We start from the raw sequence: 25,688 nt of genomic DNA on the forward strand, positions 1-25,688 counted from the left end.
ATGGACTAGAATGGACTCATTTTTGGATATAGTCCAGTGATGGACTGTTGTAATCAGTCCTGAAACTTCGAGTTCCTGAGTTCCATAAACAAAGGGAATATCTTGACCAGCTGAGCGACTGTTATGGTCTCAAGAAACATTTTGCTCCACGGAGTTAGTTTAAATGATTTTCAATTTCCTGATGTTTATTTGTACAGACCTTAGGTAGCTTTTTACTAGATTCACCATTCAGCGCACTGTAGGGTTCCATCAGTCTGTAGACATTGTAATTTGGTAAAGTTAAGTTAAATATGGTTTTAAACGGACTTCCTTTGACACTGATAGTACATCGGTTAGTTCTATACAATTTATGTTTGTATCTGCTGAGGTGTTCGAAAATACTTGAACCCTATGTAGCTGTTAATTAAGGTGGAGGAGTGCCGCGCTAATATGTCCTTCTGCGTGTCTTCTCTTAAGCTATTTACTCCGTTTGCAGTTGTATACGTCTATACTCTGCCTGTTTTTGGCGATGATGCCACACGTCTGTTGGTAAAGTTTATCGTACTTTTGTTCAAAATAAGATTCTACGGTCGGGTGTCGTAATACCTTGGTTGTGCTGATTACAAGCCATTACGACATTACTGGCCATTATGTCGAAGTAGTCTTCTGGGTCTAGGTGTCGTGTAGATTTGTAGGTAGATACCAACGTTTCAGAGAAACATACTACTGAAGCCCTGAAGTCGGAAGCAGAATATTTCGGAAAGTATCTACTTACACGTCTACACGGCATTACAACCCAGAAGACCAACGTCAACTTCACCGCTGTGAGAACTTCAAATCTTATTGATTTATCGACTGCGTTTTGAAGGCTGACTTGTGACAAATTTTTCCATTGCGACCTCAGTTCTAAGTATTGCAGTTTATATGAGGGTTCTGTGGCGGAAACCCAATATTGGCGCAACGTCAAACCGAATAATTATCTCGATTTTGTCAACACACAGACGCGTAAGCCTATTATGCCCCGTTCTCAGCTCGCTGGTGAAAGAGAACGGCTTCAGAATGGAGTCGAAGACGGCAGAAGAGTGTTCCGCCTGCTATGGGGTTGGGTTTGGGGGTTAACAGCTCGCTCCGTGGCACGGCATAAGCAACGGAAAAGTGAGGACGTTAACTGGATCCATCTGGATTGCGATACGCCCCAGTGAACAGTAACGAGCCTTTGATTTCAATAAATTACGCGAAACTTATTGACAAACCAAGCAACTAAAGAACTTACATTGTGACAACATTAGATTCCATGTTGCTTAATGTTTTTTGCAACTTAAAAACATTATCCTAAAGTGAATGTGGTCAACAAGAGTTGAAAGGAACTTTTAAAGTGCCCATAAAATAGTCTAAATTATACTATCATACATTAAACAATTCAAAATCCTAACACAACTCTATGGTAGTTGCTACATGCATGCAAGGTAAGTTTTATCAACAAGATTGGGAAGGTGTACTCTCTGGACTACACCAACCTTCCAAAGGCGTCCTTTTGCTCAGATCATAGGTGGTGATGAAAGCAGCGAAACAAACATACCAGAGGTCCATCTTCCTAGTAATGTGTCCAGCATTAGTTGCACTGCTGGAGTGGTTCTGCATATGAATTACCAAATTTCAGCAGCTAGTTACAGTTTCTGGTTTTTGGTAATGCCTTCAGAGATTTCTTAATTCTGTCACTACCTGAAGAAAAAACGAAATATTAACATGTCTGCCATTTCTCAATTATGGGCAATGCACATAATAATATTAACTTACCTGTCCAGAACACAGATCAATTTGAATTGGGTAAATCCTGAATATTGCAAAGGTAAAAAGTCATCCCTGGAGCCAAATTAAAGCAAGATGGCACAAAGATGTATGGGGGGTGAAGGAATAGCTCCACACATTCTTAATCTCAGCACTAGATGAAGGTGACTGGCTGGTTTCATGCCCTGGTTGCTTTACCCGTGAGTAAAGGACCCAAGAGTACCCAAGGGTCCCAGAGTCGGTCCAGACACGGTGGTGAAGAGAAAAGTTGTGCCCTGTCAGGAATTGAACCCCAGTCACCCAGTCTGTAGTACAATCAAAAGTGTTAACACTGTGCGTACTATGATGGAGAGGAGAATCAGTACTCAAGCTGACATACATATACAGATTTCTTTTAATTATTCGACACAGAAGTTGATTCACACTAAACTGCACATTGCATCATTTAAGTACTGCTCATTTCACAGGCAGAATATATTTCATATACAAGTTTAACAAGTATAAAAATCACACTGCCAACAGCAAGAAATGATGATGATTAAGGAAGGAAAAATACTGAAGAATATGAAATAGAATAATAAGGATAGCGATGAAAATTTTCTCTTTTTTTCCATTTTTGGTTCTAACAACATAAGGTAGCAAACAAAGTCAAATTTGAAAACAACAATATTGAAGAGTTTCAGATGAAAAATAGCAACACACTGGTTTTATTCATGTGTAATGTGTGTGTCTGAATCCAAGGGCTTTAACTTCTGCATGATGTCTTATTGCGTTTATTTAGCTGTGCAGTGCGTACAGAAATGGTCCTGAATAACATCACTGTTTATAATGAAAAAAACAACAACAGTTTTTATCAATATGGAGAGGTAAATGAGAAATCCTATTACAAATTCAAGTTCAGTTGATAATAAAAAAGGCAGAATTAATACAAAATTAAAACAGATTTGAAAAAATTACTACCAAATTCTTGTTTTGCTCATTACGTTTTTGAATGCCTTAAACTAGAATTTTTACTGATGTTTCAAAGAGCTTACCGCCTCCATCAGGGTGCCCTAACAATGGAGGCAGTAAGCTCATCAGAAATGTCAGTCAATATCTAACACACATTACACAACACAACATCCTAGAAGACAGCCATCTTCATTCCTGTTGCCATAAGAATATGAAATCTCACAATTCTCTGGAAGCCAGTACTAATAGTCACATTAGTATCCCTGAATTTCCATCTTAGTACATCAAATTCTATAATTACAGTACATAAAATGGTTGAAAAATTGTTTCAACACTTTTCTCTAACATGGATAGATCCATGTGCAATTAAGTACTGCTAGGTCAACTTTTTATAAACTGCTGTAATCTTATAAAAATATTCTGATGTTTCTACAGTTTCAGAATGCAAACGTTTCTCTCACTTTATGAGTCATCATGATAAAACAACTGACAATATAAAACACTAATGTTTTAATTAATAATCAACTAAAAATCTTTATATAGCAATTTTTATGTTCAGCTCAACATTGTGCCCATCAGCAAAGATTAAGCCATGAAATAACAGCAACAACAAAAACAAAATTTTACACTAAGTGTGTGAACATGACAGGAATAAAAACTGTGTGAGAACAAGTTTTGAGCAGATCTGACATGATGCAAATTGTTAACCGACTTGATGTTCATGTAACTCTGCTCAAATGTAATGTTCTTTCATTAAAAATTATAATATTATAATATTCATATAACATTACTTATAATATGTATACATACTTGCATAATAAATAACACTGTCTATTTAAAGTTCAAATATCAATTACCATTTGGAAAATAAACAAATACTTATAAGCTGCCAAATATCAAATACCTATAACAATTCGAATGTCACCTAATTCACTGCAATTTGGAAAACATAGAAAAATGAATTATCTCTCCAGCAAAAGTTTAATAAATATAACTCAGATGACTACAACAGAAGACTATATGCCCCAGATCAAAGCACTACCTGTGACTGTAAGTTGTCTTAACACTTTGCTGCACTTAGGTGAATCCAGCAGCAGCTGCACACTGTTTTACTGTAATCAGTAAGTTTTACTACAATATATATCACAATAACTATTCTAATACATTTTGTTTGTACCATCGGGTCGGAGCCGACCCCTGGTGACATTATGAACAAGATCCCTCTGATAGGGACCTGTTCATATGTTTCCTAGGCAAATGATCCAGCAGTGGTTTGCCATTGCCTTCTTCTGTGTGCTTAATGTCAAATGATGAAGAAAATGGAGTAATTGTTGGGATGCCACGGAGAAACCGGGGAAGCCCCGGAGGAAAACTCCGTGATACCTGCACCATGGCCTTGCCCAACACAAGTTATAAATCCGGGCACCACCGGGAATCGAACCCGGGACCCCAGGATTTCAAGCCCAGCGTTCTGACCGCTAGACCACAGTGGCGGTTCTAATACATTAGGCACAGCAAAATTTTAAACCGATTTTTGAGAGACTGAGGCTTCTTCATAACAATTACATGAGCATAGATGTCAATAAAAACCTTATGGCACATACAAAATGAATACAGAACACCTATAAAATCTTTGCACAAAATTTTGTGCTATCTAGTAATTGAATCTGTGAGTGAATGGAAGCACCAACAGAGGTGTACAACCACTCATTCAAAACTTCAGAAAACTACGCTGTTTAAAATTTCTGAGTGTTAACACACATAACCCTGTTTAGCCGCATTGCATGAAAGTATTCATCATCATGATTTCTTTGGTATAAAATTACTTTATTAATATAATGTGTAGAATAAAATATAGCAGGCTCTCTCCAGACTTTCCTTTAATTATAGAGGAGCTTTGTTCTGGAATAAAAAGTACATTACTGTATAAAAATGCACAAGTTAAACAACAATTTATTATAACATGGAAAACAAGTTTTGTCATCAGCAATTCCAAATGGATCCTAATTCTTGGAGAACACTCCAAGATCTATAGAAAATTTGTAAAGAACTGTATCTACATCAAGTAGAGAGACAGATAAATTAAAAAAAATCAACAAGAATAAATAAGCATTGGATTTTAAACATATGCTTAATAAAAAGACTTCGTGTTTAAAATATTTCTCAAGTTTCCAATAAATAAGCAGAGAAGTGCATGTAAATAGCATCAATATGACGGACATAATTGTAATTTGGAACACAAATCTAAAACAGTAACATTAACACAACCTTAATACACCAATAACAGACTACATGAAAGCTAAATTAACATCTGTGTATTAACTTTAAAACAGTGGATCACTGCACATAAAACTTTTCTTTACACTTTCTATAATGCTACCATAGCTCCCTAACAATAAAATTCTATAACTTTCACTGTACCATACATGCTCATTAGGCCAGGTACAAATTACTTACAACGAAGCTTCAATTCTACTGTGAACTAACCATACACATCATTAAAAGGATACGTGGTCAATCCAGATTAAGTATTGTATAAATGGATATCTTCATTGAGTTCCTGAATGACCTAAAATAAAAATGTACAAGTATTATGCAAATATACAGACTTATAATCAGTTTCAGATGAAAATACTTCAAAGCTGCTAGTCAGTGGATACATCTATAAATTATTACAAATCATGTAAAGTACCTGAGAAACTCCACTGTACCTGTAAACCTTTTCTTTTTGTCTGAAAATGGAACATGGATGTTTCAACTACAAGTTGGACAATAAATGCTTTAAGTACACAGCATACTGTACTACAGTAGAAAGCATCTGTCATAACTGGTTAAAATTGTGTGTATGGATGAAGAATTCAATATATTCTTACTTAACCACTCTTATCATAGGAATAAAATAGCATGTGGCAGTTCCTCTCAAATTTGTTTTGTTCTTATAATTGCAGCTCAAACTTGTACCGACAATTGAAGAGCATGTGAAAACTTCCTACCTTCCTACATGTATAAATTCAGAAGTTATTAAAAGAAACAGTAGAGAATGAATTCTCATTAAAAGGGATTAATACAACTTGAACAAAATGATCATGAAAAATTAGCTTACATAATTGCATATGAAACAAACTACAATTTGAAAATGCATATCTTTCCAAGTGCACAGTTAAAACACTGTACTCAATGAGAATTAGATAAATAAAAAATTATACTCTTTTGTAAATGGATACTGACATCACCCCCTTACACAATATGCTGGGTAAATTAATGTAAGTTTGTGGCTCCAAATAAATATGTCCATATCACAGCACAACAAACACATTTCAGTTAAACCTCCACATAGGATTCTTTTGGGAGAATTTAACTGACAAAAATTGTAAACAGAAAATTAACACCAAGATACGGTGCGCGACTGTAATTTTAAGACTTGCAAGGAATACAGGAAGTCAGAAGCGATAAAGACAGACGCTGTCTTTCCTCCTTCACCCCACTTCCTCACCCCGAAAGTCTCAAGATTACAGTCTTTAACTAAAATTGGCAAGAGATCATTAAAACTGAATCTTAAATGGGGGGGGGGGGGAACCCTTAAATTGAGGGATATTAAAAGAAGATTCCACTGTATGTACAAATTACAAAACATAAAATATGTAAGTACAAAATTGTTTTCAAACATTTCTCTGTTGACACTTGTTAAATGCAGCTCTGGTGTCCTTACTTGTACTGTGCAAAAATCACGGCACAAATGTGGCTGGAAACGTTCAATAAATTTCACCCGATTTCTAAAAAGCTCCAGTGTTATATCACACACTTGGTTCAGTTACTAAGGATGTGCTGTTAGTTTCATTTGTGCTGTCACCTGTACCATTATGGCCCCTTTCAGCAGTCAGTCCTGAGAACAGACGATGACAACATTAGAAAATGTCCTCTAGCATACAATTCATGTTAATGGAATAAACTATACTTAGAATTTTAACAACCTATTGGACTCTAATGTGCAATGCAACAAGAAACTTTCACAAAACAGAAGCAAAGACAAGACAAAAACTATGTAAGACTTGAGGTTCTCACAGCGGTGAATATGAAGATTTCTGTCTTCTGGGTTATTGCGCTGTGTAGTCTGGTCGATGTTAACCAACGTTTCAGAGGTCATACTGCCTCCGTCATCAGGGCATCATCATCGCCCTGATGACGGAGGCAGTATGACCTCTGAAACGTTGGTTAACATCGACCAGACTACACAGCGCAATAACCCAGAAGACAGAAATCTTCAAGACAAAAACTGTCAGCAGAACAAATTGTGTGAAATTTCTTTTAACACATACATTGTCTAAGACAGGAAATAACAGCAGACTGGATGTACATAAAATTCATTGCCTCTCACCTTGCAACAAGCTCTCCATATTTCCTTCATAATAAAAATATTTTGACAATTTGGCATCTATACCCCGACACACCACCTCTGCACTATGCTTCCAATTCCAGAAGATAATCTTCTGATTCTTGATCTCTAAGTCATCCACAAGCATTGCCATGTTCTGCCACAAAGAGATACTTCAGAATGAATTCATCCTTTTATGTTAAGTTGCTTAAAGTGAGAAAATCATTATGCCATTTACAATCAGAAATTAAATATCAGCAATTTTGCAAAGAAATAACATTGAGAAATATTTTGGTTCATAAAACATTAGCTTATTTTATGACTTAGAGGAGCTGCATTAGAAGATATTTAAAAATGCAATTCATTTGCAAGATAAACATTTCCAAGAACTGATAATGGATTAAACTTCCAATTAGACAATGAACAGAATTCCATCAGTGGTCAAGATTACATGAAACTAAAACCACAAGACATGTCCACCTCACCTGTGCAACTGTAAAATCTATATGATGAACATTTGTTCCCTCAATAACAACTATTACATTGCTTTCTGTCATCAGGCAGGATCTGAACACTGCATCTCGGATGTACTCTGCAGCAGGAAATACAAGACCCTGTTCTGGGATCACCAACAACACTTCTTGTGCTTCAATCTGCCAACATAAACACACAATATGAAATGAGGACTCAGTTTTCTGTTGACCTTTATATGGCGGTTAAAGACAAAGCAAATGGTGATTTTTAAATCAAAACTGTGATTAAAATAAATGAATAACACTGTTTTTCAGTGTGGATAAAACATCTTATTGGGCTCCTGCTCTGGTAAGTGCTCTCACCTCCAGCACATAATATATATTTCACAAGCAGCAGTGGCCTACTTACGGTCAAATTGCGGACCTGGACCTTTGGACGAGCTGAACTGTATAGTATGAACATCAGATTGACACCAATACCAAGAAGCATACCATAGTCAAGTCCAATTCCCAAGCATGCTATGAATGTGACTGCCATAGGAATAAGGTCAATCCCTGAAACATTATTCATTGTTTAAAAATGTCTGTGTATATTAATAAGAACATATTTCCTTTAACATATTCCAATTCCATGAAGTCAAATAAGCAAACTATAACAAATTACAGCTTGCCCCAGAATAAATAAAGTTGCTCTTGAGATTTACAAAATATAACTACATTAGCAAGATACTGCCACTTTTGGACTGCCATCATCATATATTAATATAGGATTTATTTTCATCTAAATTGTATTAAATCTAATAAACATATGTGCCACAACTACAACATAATCTGTGTAACTGATACAAAACAGTTAAATAAATGAAGAAAGAAAGGCGTGATAGAGGGAGGGCCAAAGAAAGAGGGAAGAAAGAAGTATGAAAGGAAACAAAAAAAAGTGGGAAAGACAAACATACAAGACTAGCTGTACTGCAAAATATTTGTTCACATAAATACCTTAACAGCATAAAGAATATTAGAGAATGAATGGTTTGAGATGAATTGCTTTAACAAAATCATTTATACTCTAAAATTCTATTTAAAAGTTCTGAACAATCAGAACACACAAACATTATTTAATATAATTTAATTCTAAACTATATCCTTTCAAATTATCTTAACTAGATCAGGGTCATTTGTTTTGCTTCTTATATGAGTACACATACTTTTTGTCCTCCAAAGTAAAGGAACCATTTCATATTCCACCATGAAGATAACAGCACTGATGATAACACCTGCAAGAGTTGCCTTTGGAATGTACGCAAAAGTGGAGGTGAGAAGACCCAGTGCCATTAAGACCATAGCACCTGAAACACAATCACTCATACTTTGGAATTATGCCAAAACTGCTTTGGCATATTATTCAGTCTCTGTGATCTCCTTACAATATTTTATGCTTCCAATCCAAATATTACATCATCATCTACAAATAACACATTGTTTTCATGTTTCATTCTTAGCCTACCTTACTTTCTTGAGGAAAGAGTCTGTTTTCTCCCATTTCTGATTTTTTTAACCAACTGACCAATTTTAACAAATTCTTGTGCGAATGTTATACCAATGGAATACACGCCAGTCTCATACTATTTAGTTTCCTATAATCAATAACAAAACACTTAGGTCAGGTAATTTTGTGGAAATAGATCTTTAAATACTACACAACTGATAAATCCACAATTACTGCATGACTTTAAGGTTCTGTTTAACAAATTCTGTGGTAGGGATAACAGTAATAGTAATAATGTTCTTTGTGTAATATATCTGCTATTTCAAGAAATAACTTGAGTAGAATTTAATCTTATACCCATCTACTCCCAGGCTCAGCATGCTAACCCATTAGTTAAATAGAATTTTGTTAGATTATAAACATAACAAAACCCAAATATAAAATTAACAATACAAGATTTGCTGGATGGGAACCTTACACCAACAGTTTGCATTATTAAGAACTGCTCTGTACTAAAAATATTTGTTTACATATAGGTAAAGTATGTTACAAACAGCTTTCATCTTATCCACAAGTTATTCTGACAATTATAACCTTCTCAGGCTTGTCCATTTTATAATTTGTATGCCAGTAAATTAACATTCCTAATAAATGCTAACAATTATTTTATTTCACACTTTCATTAAAATTTGCATGTCAATACAAATTAGTGCTGTTCACGCTACATGGCACATCCTCACATTGCGGGTAGAGGAGTGTCTCCAAATATGGAAGCAAACTGTGAAGATGTTGAATATACAATTACAGAAAGGTGACATGCGGTGGTTTTCCAGCTTGGTGGTTGAGTGGATCGAGAAGGGGCTACCAACTTATTGCAAAAACTTTAATGTTACCTAGGGCCTTGGAGTTCTATTCTGAGACCTGAAGTTACAATACATAATTTTGTATAGACTTCCCTTTCATTACAGATTTACTTAGAAGAATATTCTTACTTCCATTTTAATGAATGAAGTTATGAGCTGATTCCTTACCAGTCATCAGACCACCAAGAGGAGTTTTGACGCCTGATGCATTGTTCACAGCTGTACGAGAGAAAGATCCAGCAAGTGGGAAAGAACGCACAAATGAGCTCATAATGTTAGAAAAGCCCAATGCAAATAACTCCTGAGAAGCATCCACTGCTTTACCCTTAGCTAGAACAAAACAAAATGGGGTCACAAATGAAAGGTTTTAATGTAAACTTATATGTATATAAGTCAAGATATCATGATATTCTGTCTGAGGAGAGAACTAAATCAACATTCAAACAGAAATACCCACCTGCACAGTCAAAGAGCACTCTAATAAGTGGTACAGAATCATCAGTTGACTCTTCGATTCACCATTAATTTTCTACCTTTCTACTGTTTTGTCTCATTCTTGTATTTTTAGTATTTCTAGGTTTATACGCAATTTAGCATATTAGTTGGATCACTGGTATCAAATATGCAGACTGATCCAACAGTGGGGACATTTTTAGATGGGAGAAATGTTTTTAGGACAGCATTCAGCATGTCACGGCTACAAGATTGAATCAGTTTTCCGCTCAGACAGACAATATGTAGGCAAAAATACTCACAGAAAGACTTAGCTATAGCAATAGTCTCCAGGATTGAGATGAAAGGAACACTCAGCAGGGAAGTGCCAAATTTGCTTGCCATATCCTCAAAATTGAGGGTTTGGTTGTGCGAGACTGTAGTGAATGGAGGAAGTCCAAATGGTGGAAATCCATCTTCAACCTCACCTGAATGAAATAAGTCATGAAGAAATCTGAGGAATTTCTGCACTATGAGCCTTACTATTTTATATCCAGGTTAACTAGTGATTTCAGAACTACTGACAGTAACAGAGTATTATTAATATTAAAGAATGGAAAATGGAAGAACTTAAAACTTTACAAACACCCTAAGTTTTGCAACATTTTTCTTCATGGTATTAAAAATTTAAATGTCCCACATGCATTTACCTAGATCAAGATTAATTGTCTAATTTTGTGTTTCTGCTATTCCTCTAGAAATAACAACTATATTTAATTCATGTATTAAGATATAGCAATGCAATAAAAGACATGAAGATTTATGAACATGGTAGTTATTTGTACTAAGTAATATTCTGATGCATGTTTTACTGTTTTAAAATATTAGTTTCTGAACCCAAGACTTTGCAAATATGACACAAGCACTAACCACTTCACCACCATGTTTGTACTCTAATTGTGCCTTCACTTCCTCCTATCTTCATTTCTTGGAAATGCTGAAAGTCAAGTGTGCATTCAATATCACAATCATCTAAACAAAGTTTCCCTTCGGAATCAGAATTAAAAGCAATGCTGTGATCTCAGGTACACCAACATTATGCAAATGTTATGCATGATACTCGCAGCCAAACTATTGTATCTGGAAAGCAATGAATTCCATACCTGTTATTTTGAAGGGCTTGAATCCCTTGCTTTCGAGAATGTAGGCCAGAACCATACCAATGATGACAACAATAGAATTTCGTGATATTGAAATTATCCACATTGTCTTCCCCAAGAATCTGCGAACTGCAGAAGAGTTCTGACGACTCCCAGCAAAGTCTTTCATTTTCTGTGAAATTAACAAATACAGTCTTCATTTTATGTTCAAACAGAAATTTTATCAAGACAGTTTAAGTAGAATTTGAGGTTTTCACAGCGGTGAGTCTGAAGTTTGCTGTCTTCTGGGTTGTTGTGCTGTGTAGTCTGGTAGATGTCCACCAATGTTTCAGAGATCATGCTGCCTCCGTCCCTACAGCCATTTCCGCTCTATTGGCTCATTCATCGCCCTGATGACAGAGGTAGCATAACCTCTGAAAAGTTGGTGGACATCTACCAGACTACACAGCGCAACAACCCAGAAGACAGCAATCTTAAGACTGTTCAAAGTGCTGGAACACAATTTTAAAAGCACTGTTATGCAAAATTTAAAGAATATCATATTCACTCTATTAATATTAAAACATAACTTTTATGACAGAACAGGAAAGGCAATAGCTGTTCAGCTACTCAGAGAAATACACCACTTTTTACGGTATATGGAGGTTTATTACTGTGTTCAAAAGGGCCCACTTCTAAAATTTATTTTATTTTAATAGTATCCTGCCTGTTATCTCTAGGTAACAAACCATAACTTCATAAAAATTAAGATATATAGACTTGTAGAACCAAGTTTGTAAATGTTTATCTTACATTAGTATAAAATTCAGTGACTTGAATTTTAAACCTTATTTTTTTAATTTAAGACAACAGATATAATTTTATCAGAAAAATTCTCTTTTAACAACAGATACCATACCCGTCCAATCAGCAGAAGAATTATAGTGCAAACACCCAGTGTCACATCTCCAGGTTGTGTATTCTGTATATTATTAAACAGGTTTTCCCATGACTCCAGAAAATCATTACCACTCCCTTTAATTCCCAGCAGGCTCTTCAGTTGAGATGATGCAATTGTGATGGCTGCAGCTGATATAAAGCCAGCTATGACAGGAAGTGATATGAACTCCACCAGAAAACCTGACAGAAAAACAGAAACTCACAATGCACAGATTGTAAAGTGAGATACTAATTTGTACATGCAGTTGCAAGCAGATTATCTATGGTTGTAAATCTGTATATTTAGCCCCAGCAATTTGTTGTGTGTGCAGAAGGTCTCAACAGGCAAGGGTCACATAGAAGCAGAAGGTTTGTAGTTCTGTACAATGGTGCAACTGAAATTGCATGGCTAAAGCATGCAATGTTTCCACAACAAAGACTCAATGTAAAGTTATCTATTGACCCTATGGCACTCAACCTGCCACTGAACTGGGCACCCATAACAGCAAATTATTCTGCACATCAGCACTTCAGATAAATGTCCTTGTAAATATTTTTATAGTCACACAAAAATTATAAATGCTGTACAACACAAAGCAAGATAATGGAGTGGCTTTCTGATAAATTTGAAGAGTTTAAATTACTATATTTAATTACATTATCCATTTTACCTCATGTAACTAATAACACACATTTGGTTAGTAGACTCACCAAGTCTTAATAATCCCACCAAAACTATAACGCACCCCATGAGGAAACACAAGAGAACTGCAAAGTCTGGATTATCATTTTCAAGAACAAAAGGATTTGTCATGATACCCATAATGGCTGTTGGACCAATGGTGATATCCTTGCAGCTGCCCAGAAAAATATATACAAAGCAACTCATAAATGATGCATATAGCCCATACTGTAACAAAGAAAACAGAACTTAGAGGTTAACATATAACCCAGCACAAAGAAAAAATACTTTTAAACCAAACATGGAAACTGAATGTGAGTTTAGTGCAAAGTATTTTATTCACAAAATGTACATTAAAAATAATTATTTTTACTGTCATTAGTATATAAGATGAAAATAGACAAACTGACTATATAAAACTGCACAGTGAAACTAAGAAATTGCAATGATAAAATGTTTCTGCTGGTTAATTAAGCTCCATGCCATAAAGATGGATGACGGAGTGGAAGTATAGCACTATGTATTCTTAACCTCAAAACTAGATAGAGGTGAGTGGTCAGCTTCACACCACAGTTGCTTCACATCTAGGAAATTAACCCAATCTGGACAAATCAATAAAGGCAAAAGTCTCTGCATCTGCCAGAAATCTAACCCCTGTCATCCAGCTGATAGGCTGCTTACTTACAGAGCTATACCAATTCATAAGAAACTATAAATAAAAAGTAAATAGAAAACAATTTCTAGAAGATGCTTGCCATGACATATTTCTGAAATGTTAGTAGCAATATGTATACCTGTGGCTGTAGACCTGCAACTTCAGCATACGCAATTGACTGTGGAATTAAGGTCAGTGAAACAGTTAACCCAGCAAGCACGTCTTGAACTAAAGTGGAGAAATTATATTGCGGGAGCCATTTGGTGAATGGAAATCGCCTGTGCACAAACTCTTTTGTGCACATCTCAGACACTTCGGCCTGAATACAAGATGTAACAGTATCTGCTGCTTTCGAAGAGAAGGATGTCTCCTGACTTTGCAATGGATCCTGCCCTGTTCAACAAAAGAGAATATTTAGTAAACTAGGAAGTGATGTCTTCATAATAGCAGAAAAGTTTTCACTTAAAAGTGAATTTAATTTACTGGCTGTTTACTGATATTTTTAAGTTCCCTGTTCTTATATAAGGTTGCATCTCTCACAAAATTAAACTGTCACCCACTTTCAGATTAAATGTACAATAGTTTTCTATATGTAAAATCGAACAGAACTTGTTTACAGTAAATTATTTAACTTAAATCATAATTTAGCCAACAATTAGTCTTTCCCCTCTTTCAATCATGAGACACTTATACACGGTAACAACGGGCTGAGGGAATGATCTTATGCCCCTTTCACCCTCACTGACAATGACTACAAATTACAATAAGCAGTAAATTTACCTTCAGTGTAGGTGTTATATTAATCGTATCAGTGTCCTCACATTGGTTGGCATAATAGGAAAGGGTGCACGGTTCATACATAACCTCTCTAACGAATGAAGTCATATACGACCGGAAACACAAATATCTGTGAAACAGCATTCCCGCCGGAATTTACATCAATCAGTAGTTGGAACTTGCCCTACAGATGACGTAAGGTTGGTATTTAATTGCATTTCGCCTATAGACATATCAATGTACTCCTCCCCCAATATTGTCAGGGCGATTAAGTCAAGAAGAATGAGATGGGCTGAGCATGTAGCGCGCATGGATGGGACAAGAGGTGTGCACCAGGTGTTGGCTGGGAAGCCTGAAGGGAAGAGACCTCTGGGGAGACCTAGACGTAGATGGGAGGATAATCTCAGGCGAGATCTATGGGAGATAGGAGTTGAAGGAGACTGGATTTTGTTGGCCCAGGACAGGGTCCGGTGGAGGGCTTTGGTTAATTCGGTGATGAACCTTCAGGTTGGGTAAGCCATCTAGTTAGTTAGAGATATCAATAGAAGATCCAGCCGTTGGTTCCTGCAATAAATCTGGTGAATCCAGTCTACTCCATAACTTAACATCCATTTCAATTAGTCTCACATCTACGCCTGCGACTCCCAAGTGGTTTGTTCCAATCAGTTTTACCAACAGAAATTATGTATGATTTTATTCACACCAACCTGCTACATCCTATCCTATCTTTATTTGATCGGCCCACTTATTTTTGTTAAAGCTTCTCATTATATCATTTTAACGCAACAGATAAAATTATTGTTTTGTACGATCTGGAGGCAGCAGGTGCCCTTGAAATGTTGGTAAACTTCTATCTGACACGGCGCTACAACCCTGAAGACGTCCGTCTTTAGGAAGTTTTAATTTGTATCTTCCCCAAATATTAGGGCAAAAAAACCAAGAAGAAAAGATGGGCGACATATGTAACAAACATGACGGAAATGAGAAATGCATACAAAGTTTCATTCTAGAAAGTTGAAGGAAAAATGCCATTTGAGAGACCCGGAAGTGGCACGGAGGAAAATTATTTAAAAGATATTAAAGGAATAGGACGTGAGTGTGTAAACTGGATTCAGCTGGCCCAGGATATATTTCAATGATGGGCTATTGTGAACACGTTAATGAACTCCATTGTTCCATAAAAGACGAGGAATTATTTTACCAGCTGAGCTTTTATCAATTTTTTCAAGAACTCCACGACATTGCAACTAATGACCTCTGTATTTTGTAGCGAAAATAGTTTGTTTCTGTCCGGAAACGTCGCTGTGACATTACGCATGGGAATTTATGATGAACTTGAAATTTGACTTAAGCTGAGCACGCAGAAACTGACTCAGCTATTGATCAACAGTCACTGATACTTGAGCTACGGTGTGAAGACATTTGTTCCTCTGTGCGTGCGTGCGTGTATGTCGCCCCTTCCGTCTTCTGAACCCGCTGTCGGATATTAATGAAATTTTGAATGAGAGATTGTTGTTGAAGAACTTGGTGATAAAATATTGCTGGGACACGTTATTATAGTCGAAACACAACAAACAAAATAAATATTCTGTCATTTCATTAGTAAAATCAATCTAATTAACTAACTCTGTAGTATTGGATGTGGAATGTTCAACATCCACTCCCCATTCTACAAGAGCCATCTTTAATGTTTTCATTCCATCCTTGTCTACAAAGTACACGTTATCTATCAAAATTCTGTACGCATTCCTTGTTTCCCCATCCTAGCTAAGTGTCCAATCCATCATAGCTTCCTATAGTCCAGTAATCTACTAGATAACTGCATAAATCACGAAGTTCGTAGTTTTGGAATGTTTTAAAAATTGCTTCACCCTTTTTAACTCAAAAGTGTTTTTGAGAACTTTGATTTCAAACACTTGTAATTTATGAAGATGGACGTCTCCTTGAATGTTGCGAACTGCAGTCTAGCAGATCACTCAAACGATGAAAGATAAAAGCTCCTCTGAAACGTCGGTCACTACCTTACAGACTATTCGACACAACAACCCAGAATAAAGCTATCTTCATCCTCGTCACCGTAAGAATATCAAATTTCATTTGTAATTTAAGTCTTTCCTTCTAAGACCATATCTATATCACAACTGACGAAAGTATTATTTTGTACATCTGATCTTCAGAGTTTGGAAAGTAGGCGGATAAGAGTTTTAAAACTAAATAAGAACAAATATTTTCCGAATTTATTATTTAATTTTACAACTGTTCACTTCCATTAAAATCAACCATAAAACTTTAATATTTACTATACAAAGAATCATTTGAAGCTATTCTTGAGGGCCAGGACAGTGACAATTTATGTGCCAGAAGTTTGTATAATAAATAAGAGAATATAACGATCCGGAGTCAATGTTCGAGTGTGATAAGACGGTTGGTTGATAATCGTACGTCACCAATGTAGGTTAAGCGAGAGATGAAATTCTCTCTGAGCCAATGCCCTGTTTAAAGGCAGTTCTTGATATTCTACTGAAGGAATGACGGAAACGAATTAAAAACCAAATCTGAGATTTAAATCGAATAACTTCAGATTAAATCTATGTATTTGATATTTATTTAACGATACTATCATAAACTTGAATGATTGGATGACTAATGAATAATGAATCGGAAAGGAATGAAACGGTCTCAGCCGAATTTAATGGGCTATTACGGCATGTGCCTGGATGGACCGAGGAAAATTACGAAAATATTCAGGGTCAGATTAAATGACATAGCAGCATTACTAAATCTATGATTTATGTAACGAATATTTTTGTAGTATGATAATCAGTTTTTAAGATAATTCATAAATTTCGATTTAACGTGAAGTGAACTTCTGTGGTGTGGGTCGCCCCGAATTTGTAGCAGTAGCATCCGACTCTTCGTCTTATCAGGACACAGCTCATTACGTTTGCTATTACCTTTCGGTCGATTATATATTCTGGTATATTCTGAAGAAAATAAATATCTGGACTGTGTTTCATGTAACTTTGTTTCACAAATTCTTCAAGTGTAAGAATACGAGCTAAAATTTAGCCCACCTAAAGTGACGGAGATGAAACTAATGTTACATAGTGGCGACTTGTTCGACGAAGTTCAGCATCCTTCAGTTAGAATTAAGTTCCTCGTTATACAGAGGCATCAACACTTATCGAGGGATACTTATTTCAGTTGCATTCTCAGTTTAAAAAATGAACATACACTGCTCATAAACGCATGGTTTAGGGGCAGCCATGTTCTTGTGCGGAGACTACAGATTTTCACTTGTCAGGGCATAATACTGACAGCTGAAGTTCGACGCGTGTTCCAAATTTTGATATCACTATAATGGATTAAATAGTGTATAGGAAATCAGGACACAAAATATCATTAAGTCTGGTAGATAGTATGAAAGTATAATAAGATACTATTAGTGTTACACCAATGAATATTTTGAAAACCCGTTTCATTGTCATTTCTTTGTATTCAGGTAGCTAAGTATTGGCCCTCTTTTCTTTGCGTAATGACTACTGTAGTTCGTAATTTAACATGTGTGTACCTTCATCTCAGGAGTTTTACAGTCACGCTATAGAAAATAAAAAAATATAATTAGTAAAGGGCGTCTTGATTTTCTTTAGGGCAGAACACTTAGTCCTTTTCCTTTTATATGAATTATATTAATTCCAATCTATCTTTATTATTGGAGTTACCTGCATATTTTCAAGAGAAAAATATAGCAACAGATAGGAGAAATCATTGTGAATATTTTAATGAACCTCTAGGGACAAACACATATTAGATACGTACCGTCTGCCTTCATATTAATTACAGATGTCTTCATTTTGAGAGAGTCGCTTAGTGGAAAACAAAAGTGACTTGTCTTTTACTTGACTATTTGCTGACTGATATCTACCACGAATATCAGTCATTTTAACTTTGTTCCGAGTAATTAAATCTCTGATAGTCACATTTGAGTGTTTGCCGACGCAACGTTCTTAGCTCATGTCATATCACATTTCCTTGGTCCACTTCTAAAGTTCAAGGCCATGACAATGTCGCTTTCCTGAATTTCATCATAATTTACCCCTAAATTTCACTGACCAAAGTGCAGCAAATATGGAGGTAATTTTATAAAAATCCTTAACTCTTATTGAACACCGAGTTATATCCTGCTTACGCTGGAAAGTGAATTTTATTGTGGTTTAAAAACCATATCTTTGTTGTTTTTCCCTCGTAGAAACAGAATGACAGGCAATCTGGCTGTGATATTTTGTCTAAGCGAAATTATTATTGCTGATTTGAAATATTTTCATAGCAAATATGATTCGGCAGATTTTTAGACCAATTTATGTCAGTCTACCAGAAGCATGGAGATCAGCCGCCATGTAATGTCTCGTTTTTTCCCTGACAAATAACCATTTCCCACGAGTCTTGTGTTCAGAAATATAATGCCGAATATATAATTATTAATTCTGTGCTGTAAATGAATAACTTGCTCCAGCATGACATGAAAAATCACAACGATTTACTATGAATGTAGGCCGCACCCCCTAGCGGCAGAAGCTCGTACTACATCCGGTTCGCCCTCTATTGACACAGTCTGGAAACTTTACGATCGCACCTCGTACCCCAGTCTTGTTTAACATCAAAACAGAACTCTAAATTTCAAATTGCGGTATTCGGGATTGTGAAAAAAAGTTTAACAATTTCTACCCTGAAGACAGAGGCAGCATACTTCCAAAGAGAGTTTCTAATCACCTACTCGGCTACACGAAATCACAGCCCAGAAGATCATAATCTAATCTAATCTTTCACAGCTGTAAATATCTCCTAAAATGCAATGTTGAAACGAGAGTGTGTGACCGCAAAGAAACCCCCCCCCCCCCCCCCCAGCATTACTACCGGTCATCGGAAGTGGATTCTTTAAGTTATCAATCAAACATGTTTGACTGATATTAACACCTTAATCAGAGCCATTGAACTAAATAGAGAGCAGAGATCAAAAGGACGAGTCTATAGTCACACAGTTCCAAGGGCCAGCGCTGTAGATCAATGAAGGCCAACTGTTAATTGTTTTTTCAGGGTTGTCTACAAGTTGTAAGCATTTAGAGATAAGCGAATGTGGTACAAGAAGGGCACATCCCTCAATTCAAGCTTCAGAATTCGTTTCCAGACACTTGATATCAGCAGAGGTAGACCTCAGACGATTAATATACATAAAGAGGTCGATTATGGAATTATGTGGGGTAGATTGGTGTCTGAACGGTCTGAAACAAGGAGAGGCTTCATCACCATAGCTTTCCAAGTTTTTTTAGAAATGCTTTAGAATTCGCAATTACGAAGGATCAAAATAAAACTGGGCCTGAATAAGATACTGACATGTGTCGATTATGTAAATTAATCTGTTGGAAAGACGCATACTGTAAAGACAAATATTATACATACATTTTATGTGTTCATGTCTAGTCGCCAGAATGCAGGGGAAATTCATAATTTAAAGATAGCAAACAACCCCAGAAATGAGTCAATGTTCAGATATCTTGGAAAGACAGCAAAAAATCAAATTTACATTCATGAATAAGTTTGAAGTAAATTGAATTCGAGGAATGATTTTACCATTTAGCTATGTAAGAGCTATGAAAAACCTAAAAGATAAAGACTACCATTTTACGTAGTATTTTTATTATTATTATTATTTAGTGTTCCGTCTGAGGACAGGTCCATATGAACAGGATCCTTCCATCCTTTTCTCACTGGGACCTGTTCATATACGTTCTTGGCAGATGATCCAGAAGTGGTTTGCCATTGCCTTCTTCTGTGTGTGAATGGAGTAATTGTTGGGATGCCACGGAGAAACCGGGGAAGCCCCCGGAGGAAAACTCCGTGTTGCCTAGACCACGGCCTTGCCCAACACAAGTTATAAATTCGGGCGTGTAAAACTTTATCTTTCCCTTCTGGACAGAAGACAGTACCAAGGAGAATATTTGGAAAATAACAGGATAACAGGAGGAATGGAAAAACTGCTTAATGAGGAGCCTCATAATTAATGACCATCATAAATCTAGAAAAACATAACAGCACACACATGGGTGATGACAAATGCATAATGAACCTTTTAATTCCATAAAGGGCGGCACATTTCTTAACAAACCGAGTGACTGTCAGCTTCCCAGTATTAGTGTAATATCATCTTCTAACTTATTCCTTGATCACCAAAGGCGTCTCCTCTTTTTCGTTTTTCAACTAAACTTCTGTGTGCAGTTTTAGTTTCCCCCTGGTCATTCTCCTCATGCAGACCACCCTAATAACATTCAACATTCCTTTCAGGCCCAGACACAATTTCACGAAATCGCAAAAGACAGACTACGCTAATTAAAGGCAAGTGCCCTACAATCGACGAAAATAGATTGCAATTTATTTTGTGTTATATTCACTTTGTCAAAAACAACACGCTGAAGAGGGAGATGGATATTGGTATACGTAATCAGACAATAACGACCTTGGCCGATTATAATATAAGATAAATGTTTAATTGATTTTCTTAAAGACATTTCACCAACATTTATGCTATCTATAATTTCAACTGTCATATCGTTGGTATTAAACGATAAAAACTAAAATTTACGTAATATACATCGTTTAAATGCAATACTTTATTTGTCTTTTACTATCAATTGTTCTCAATATAATCATATCAGAAAGACGAATCACACGACTAAAGGTACTGTATATGATATCGAATCCTCTGGTATCAAAATCAAATGTGTCTGCATAACAAACAATAGTCCATTCCAAAGGTGGAAAGGCCCCATTTATCTCCCTGGTTTTATATAAAATTATTCTATATAAGATATACTGAAATAATCACATTAGGTACATATTATGGCAATTTTACGAATACAAAAGTATCTTAAATGCCAAATTTTCTATTATTTATCGCCATGGCGCTGCACAGTGATCGCTTTTTACATTAAGGCTTTGACCGGGATGTTCTTTTGTTAAATCTTATGTGGTACCGCCTGATTCGACTTCTAATGGTTAAGTGAAGTGTTTTCTTCGCGGTACGGTCTGGATTCGTAAATATTATGAAGACGAGCTTCGGCTTCAAAGGGTTAAACAACTGACAAGCAAGAAAATTGCTGCCGGCATTGCGAAAACAGGTCAGGTTCTACAGTGTCACGGAGATGGTTAATAAAAACCTCACCGTCGATGTGTATTATTATTATTTAGTGTTCTGTCTGACGACAGGTCCATTGTTCTGCCCAAAAAGAGCTCTCCAGTTTTCCCTATTCTCAGCTTCTCGTTTTAACTCCTGCAACTTCATCTTCTATCCTTGTTTAAGATCGCCTCGATGTATATGGGAGGATAATATTTAACTGGCTCTTAAAGATTGGACCAAAATGCTTCAAGGTAGGGTCTAGGCTCTTGAGCGCACGGAATTTTTAAAAGGGTGGAAAATGTCTTGAACAACCGAGCAAGTAACGTCCCATAAAAGACTAGGCTCCATGTTTCTCCATTTTTAAAAGCAGTATTGATCTAAGTAGGATTTGAGGTTTTCACGGCGCTGAGTACGAAGATGGCTGTCTGCTGGGTTGAATCGCCCTGACGATTGAGGCAGCAAGGACTTCTGAAACACTGGTGAACTTGTACCAGACTACAAGCGTTACAACTCAAAAGACAGCCATCTTCTTGTAGCATGCATCACATTATCTTTGTCATAAATTTATGTATAAGCCATGAAAGCGGTGAGAATGACTGTCTACTGCTGATTATTTACCACGTGACAAACCTTACCACCGCTCTCAAGCTTTGGTCCCAGAATAGACAGCATTAGCTTATTGATTGGCTTTAATTTCCTGACAAAAATCTTCCGCCATGTCTACAGACAATGTCGATACCCTAGAGATATGGCGTATCAACGAGAAGCTATTACCGCAACATTTTATACGCTGTAAAATATACAGATTTATTGATCTGCATAAGTGCGTTATAAGTACATTGTCAACATAATAATATATCAGAGATTGCAAGAATATTGTGATAAGTTCTGGACGCTGATTCCTTTGTTTTAAAAAGTTTTATTAGACATAGGCTAGTTATTTAATCCATTCATGCTCTCCTGGGAGTTCGCTATTTGCAGATAAGCTAGGCAATCAGATATCGTTATTCCCCATGTTACTATAGATCAGCTTACCGCTGGTGGTACGCGAACTAATTACGAAAATCAAAAATAAGTTTTCCCTGAACGCATTTGGTTAGTGGTACATTTAGTGTGTTAAATTAGAATTAGTGGTACCCCTGCTACAGATATTCAAAGCAATTGAAAACTCTAAATTAAGACTCTAGAACAAAATTATTATAGGGTATAAAGGCAGCTAATGCATTCTATTAAAATGTGGAAAATTACTAAATTCGGGGAATGCTTGCTACCATAGCGTCCAGTCTTCCGTCTGCTATCTTAAAACGTAAAGATTAAAATATACAAATATATAATTTCGTGTATATTTTTGTACGGGTGTGAAACCTGGTCTCTCAACGTTAGGGGAAGAACACAGAACGAATGTACTTGAAAACAGGGTGCCAAGGAGAATATCTGGACCTAAGAGGGATAAGGTGACAGGAAGTTGGCGGAAATTGCATAACGAGCTTTATAATTTTTACTCTCCACCAAATATTAACATTTTAAGATAATCAAGTCAGGGATTGACGGGGTATGTGGCGCGCGTGGGGTAATGATAAATACGTACGAAATGCTGGTTTGTAAAGCCTGAAGAGAAGAGACAACTTGAAAGACCTAGGCGTAGATCAGGGAACAATATTAAAATGGATATTAGAAAAACAGGTTTGTAGGATGTGAATTGAATTCATCTGGCTGATGATGAAAACCGGCGGCCGACTCTTCTGAGAACGGTAATTAAACTTTGAGTTCCACAAAAAAATACTAATTTATTGAATATCTAAGTTTACTATCAACTTATAAAAATGGACTTTGTTGTTGATTACAATTTTGCTTCTTTACAATTCTTGTACTCTGGAAGGATATATAGGTAGATAAAGACTAAACTTATAGCTTCAACTGGATTTAAAAGAAATTAGAAGTCTTCAGTTTTATCAAAACTTACTAAATCCAGTATATAGGAATTAAGCAGGTAGTTTGTAGAGTCAAGCATGTAATATTATAGCTGTTATAGCTTTAACTTTATTCTCGTTAGCTCGTCTTTGTTTACGTATTATCCAGAAAAATAACGCAACCAGGAGTTTAATTTTTTATCGTCAACAACATAAATGTGACGGGTTTTAATTTAGGTAAGAGCATGGCTCTCAGACAGGCACAAATAGTCATAATTAAAACATCAACATAGCATTCGGACGTAAGTTTCTTAATTACGTTGTCAAGCCGGAAGCCACACTGTAGTCATTAGTATATCTGCTTTATATCTCGAAGGCCACTCGGTTCGAATCTTTCTCTTAAGACCGCCTGTTCTTACTATAACCTCTTTTCGTTTACCTCTGTCCCACAACTTAATTAATACTAGCCCACGACCGTCTCGCACTTACCAGTTCGCTATGCATATCAGTATGTAATTTATACAATTTGTAGTTGAAAATAACATAAATAAATAAATAAATCTGTAAACAACTTAGCGCTATAAGAAAACTGGCGGGAAACGTTCGAAACTACCGTGGAAGGGAAATGGTGAGAATGGCAGTCTACAAGAATCGCCCTTAAATGCAGGGCTGTTGGCCCTGTGTCTGTTTAATAAATAAATATCAATCACATTCTGAGCAGATAGCGACAAAATGTTCTCCTGTTGGACAGCAGACAGTTTTATTTCCGAAAGTGCATTTAACGAGGTGTACGAGTGATTAATAGGACAAGCGGTCAGGCCGTTATTAGTTGTGACATATGCACTCGTTTCCGCCTTAAAGCATCGAATAAACTCTCCGTGGGCGAAGTACGAAGAGGAACTCGGAGGGAAATGCATTTACGGGGCAAAATTGTGAAGAGTATTCATGACAGAATTTAACTAGAACAAACATACAGCTTCATATGGCTGAAAGAGCAAGTGCTGATAAAAGGTTATCTCAGAATGCCAGTTCTTGTGTTAAAACACAACATAACTACACAAAAAATAATTCCGTTGTACTTAAAAACCGATACTCATTCCAACAAATAATTTGTGCTTGTCTGTATTCGTGGGGAGGAAGGTGTATGGTAGGGGCGATCTAACTACGACATACAAGACGGAAGTTGTCAGCAAGAAAGCGGTCCGGACCGAAGAAAATTGATCTGAACTATTTCGTATATAATCTAGGGAACGTATTACAATAGCAAATGTACAAATAGTTCTAGATGTTGACGAAAATATAAATATGAAATAGTTCAGTAGGACCCACACTAAATTCTGGTTAATATGTGCACTTCTAACATCTTGAGGACAACAGAGTTCAACCCTTTAACGCGCAATAATAGATCATAACATGACAAGGTATCACTGACATAGATCAACAGTCCAGAAACCAAGTTCAAGTTTATTTTGGCGGTCAAATGCATTTAATTCAAAAAATATAAAAGTTACCTCGTCAGGTGTCATATGTAAAGAAATATGGACAGCAGTGTTTACAATTTCTGCACATTTTTCTAACAAACGTCTCCGGCAAGTTGTCACCCCTGTACCAACTCTGATTCAGTTGGTTACATGTCATCGTAAAAAGTACACTTACTGTTGGCGGCAGGGTCCCGCGTAGCATGGACCTGTTCCTTGATGGGCTCCATGCTGTGTTCTGCCTGGACAGCTACAGAACGCACACTGTTGCTTGCAAGTGGTCTTCCCCACAGACGGAGTGTCTTCACTTATCGCGTACAGTCTCGCGATAAAAAAAAAAACTAGTCCAGTTTTGAGAGGACCGACTGAATGAATGACGCTAGACCGACAGAACCGGTTCAAAAATATCCCGACTGGTAAGCAGATTTTTCTGTGCTCGGGACTCTGATCAGAATATTGATTAAATTATGCTGTAAATCAGTGGTCCCCAACGCGGTGCCCGCGGGCGCAATGGCTTTTTTTGGGTGCCCGCGTTGTTACGTAAAGAGGTTATACTGAATAATGAAGGCCGTTCAACCATGAACATTATAAAA

The 25,688-nt window shown here is 36.4% G+C and overlaps 2 protein-coding genes and 1 long non-coding RNA gene across 9 annotated transcripts in view; 1 reads left to right on the forward strand and 2 right to left on the reverse strand.

Moving 5' to 3' along the window:
- Positions 1 to 1,997, reverse strand: part of LOC110827524 (sodium-independent sulfate anion transporter-like) — a 15,252-nt gene extending 13,255 nt beyond the window's left edge. For both annotated transcript variants that reach the window (XM_087342561.1, XM_022059251.2), the window contains exon 1: positions 1,559 to 1,997. In XM_087342561.1, the coding sequence (XP_087198687.1) occupies positions 1,559 to 1,592 (34 nt within the window). In that variant the 5' untranslated portion in view covers positions 1,593 to 1,997. The remainder of the gene's footprint in view (positions 1 to 1,558) is intronic.
- A 146-nt stretch (positions 1,998 to 2,143) lies between these two features.
- Positions 2,144 to 25,518, reverse strand: LOC110827552 (sodium-independent sulfate anion transporter-like). Of its 6 annotated transcripts, XR_002542400.2 has the most exons (13): positions 25,274 to 25,518; positions 13,899 to 14,152; positions 13,134 to 13,332; positions 12,403 to 12,623; positions 11,508 to 11,676; positions 10,668 to 10,832; positions 10,081 to 10,242; positions 8,769 to 8,909; positions 7,973 to 8,118; positions 7,576 to 7,743; positions 7,094 to 7,247; positions 6,428 to 6,601; positions 2,144 to 5,287 (listed from the first exon to the last, which is right to left on the reverse strand). XR_002542400.2 is itself a non-coding variant. In XM_022059306.2 (12 exons), exons 1-12 carry the CDS (start codon positions 25,323 to 25,325, stop codon positions 6,513 to 6,515), a joined length of 1,920 nt encoding a protein of 639 aa, XP_021914998.2. In that variant the 5' UTR covers positions 25,326 to 25,518; the 3' UTR covers positions 2,144 to 6,512. The 6 variants fall into 6 exon arrangements, 5 of the variants coding, with proteins under 5 accessions (XP_021914998.2, XP_021915006.2, XP_021915013.2 ...); XM_022059306.2 differs by having other exon boundaries at positions 2,144 to 6,601; XM_022059314.2 differs by lacking the exon at positions 25,274 to 25,518 and adding an exon at positions 18,356 to 18,449 and having other exon boundaries at positions 2,144 to 6,601.
- Positions 7,737 to 11,171, forward strand: LOC147874993 (uncharacterized). Its single transcript, XR_015533576.1, has 2 exons — positions 7,737 to 7,912; positions 10,018 to 11,171. It is a non-coding gene; the product is annotated as an uncharacterized LOC147874993 (long non-coding RNA).
- Positions 25,519 to 25,688: the final 170 nt, after the last annotated feature.

Source organism: Zootermopsis nevadensis, unplaced genomic scaffold (assembly GCF_977971745.1).
Source record: "Zootermopsis nevadensis isolate Lab colony 2312 unplaced genomic scaffold, Znev_1.0 Znev_ptg000003l, whole genome shotgun sequence".
Taxonomy (NCBI): domain Eukaryota; kingdom Metazoa; phylum Arthropoda; class Insecta; order Blattodea; family Termopsidae; genus Zootermopsis; species Zootermopsis nevadensis.

What these genes read in the sequence shown, in the direction of transcription:
- LOC110827552 (XM_022059306.2), bottom strand. Translation starts at nt 25,325, where the DNA reads ATGGAGCCCATCAAGGAACAGGTCCATGCTACGCGGGACCCTGCCGCC. An exon ending in TGCTATAGCTAAGTCTTTCT is followed by an intron (nt 10,243 to 10,667) that starts GTGAGTATTTTT and finishes GTTTTGTTCTAG; the next exon opens with CTAAGGGTAAAGCAGTGGAT. An exon ending in TAGATTTTACAGTTGCACAG is followed by an intron (nt 7,248 to 7,575) that starts GTGAGGTGGACA and finishes TCTTTGTGGCAG; the next exon opens with AACATGGCAATGCTTGTGGA.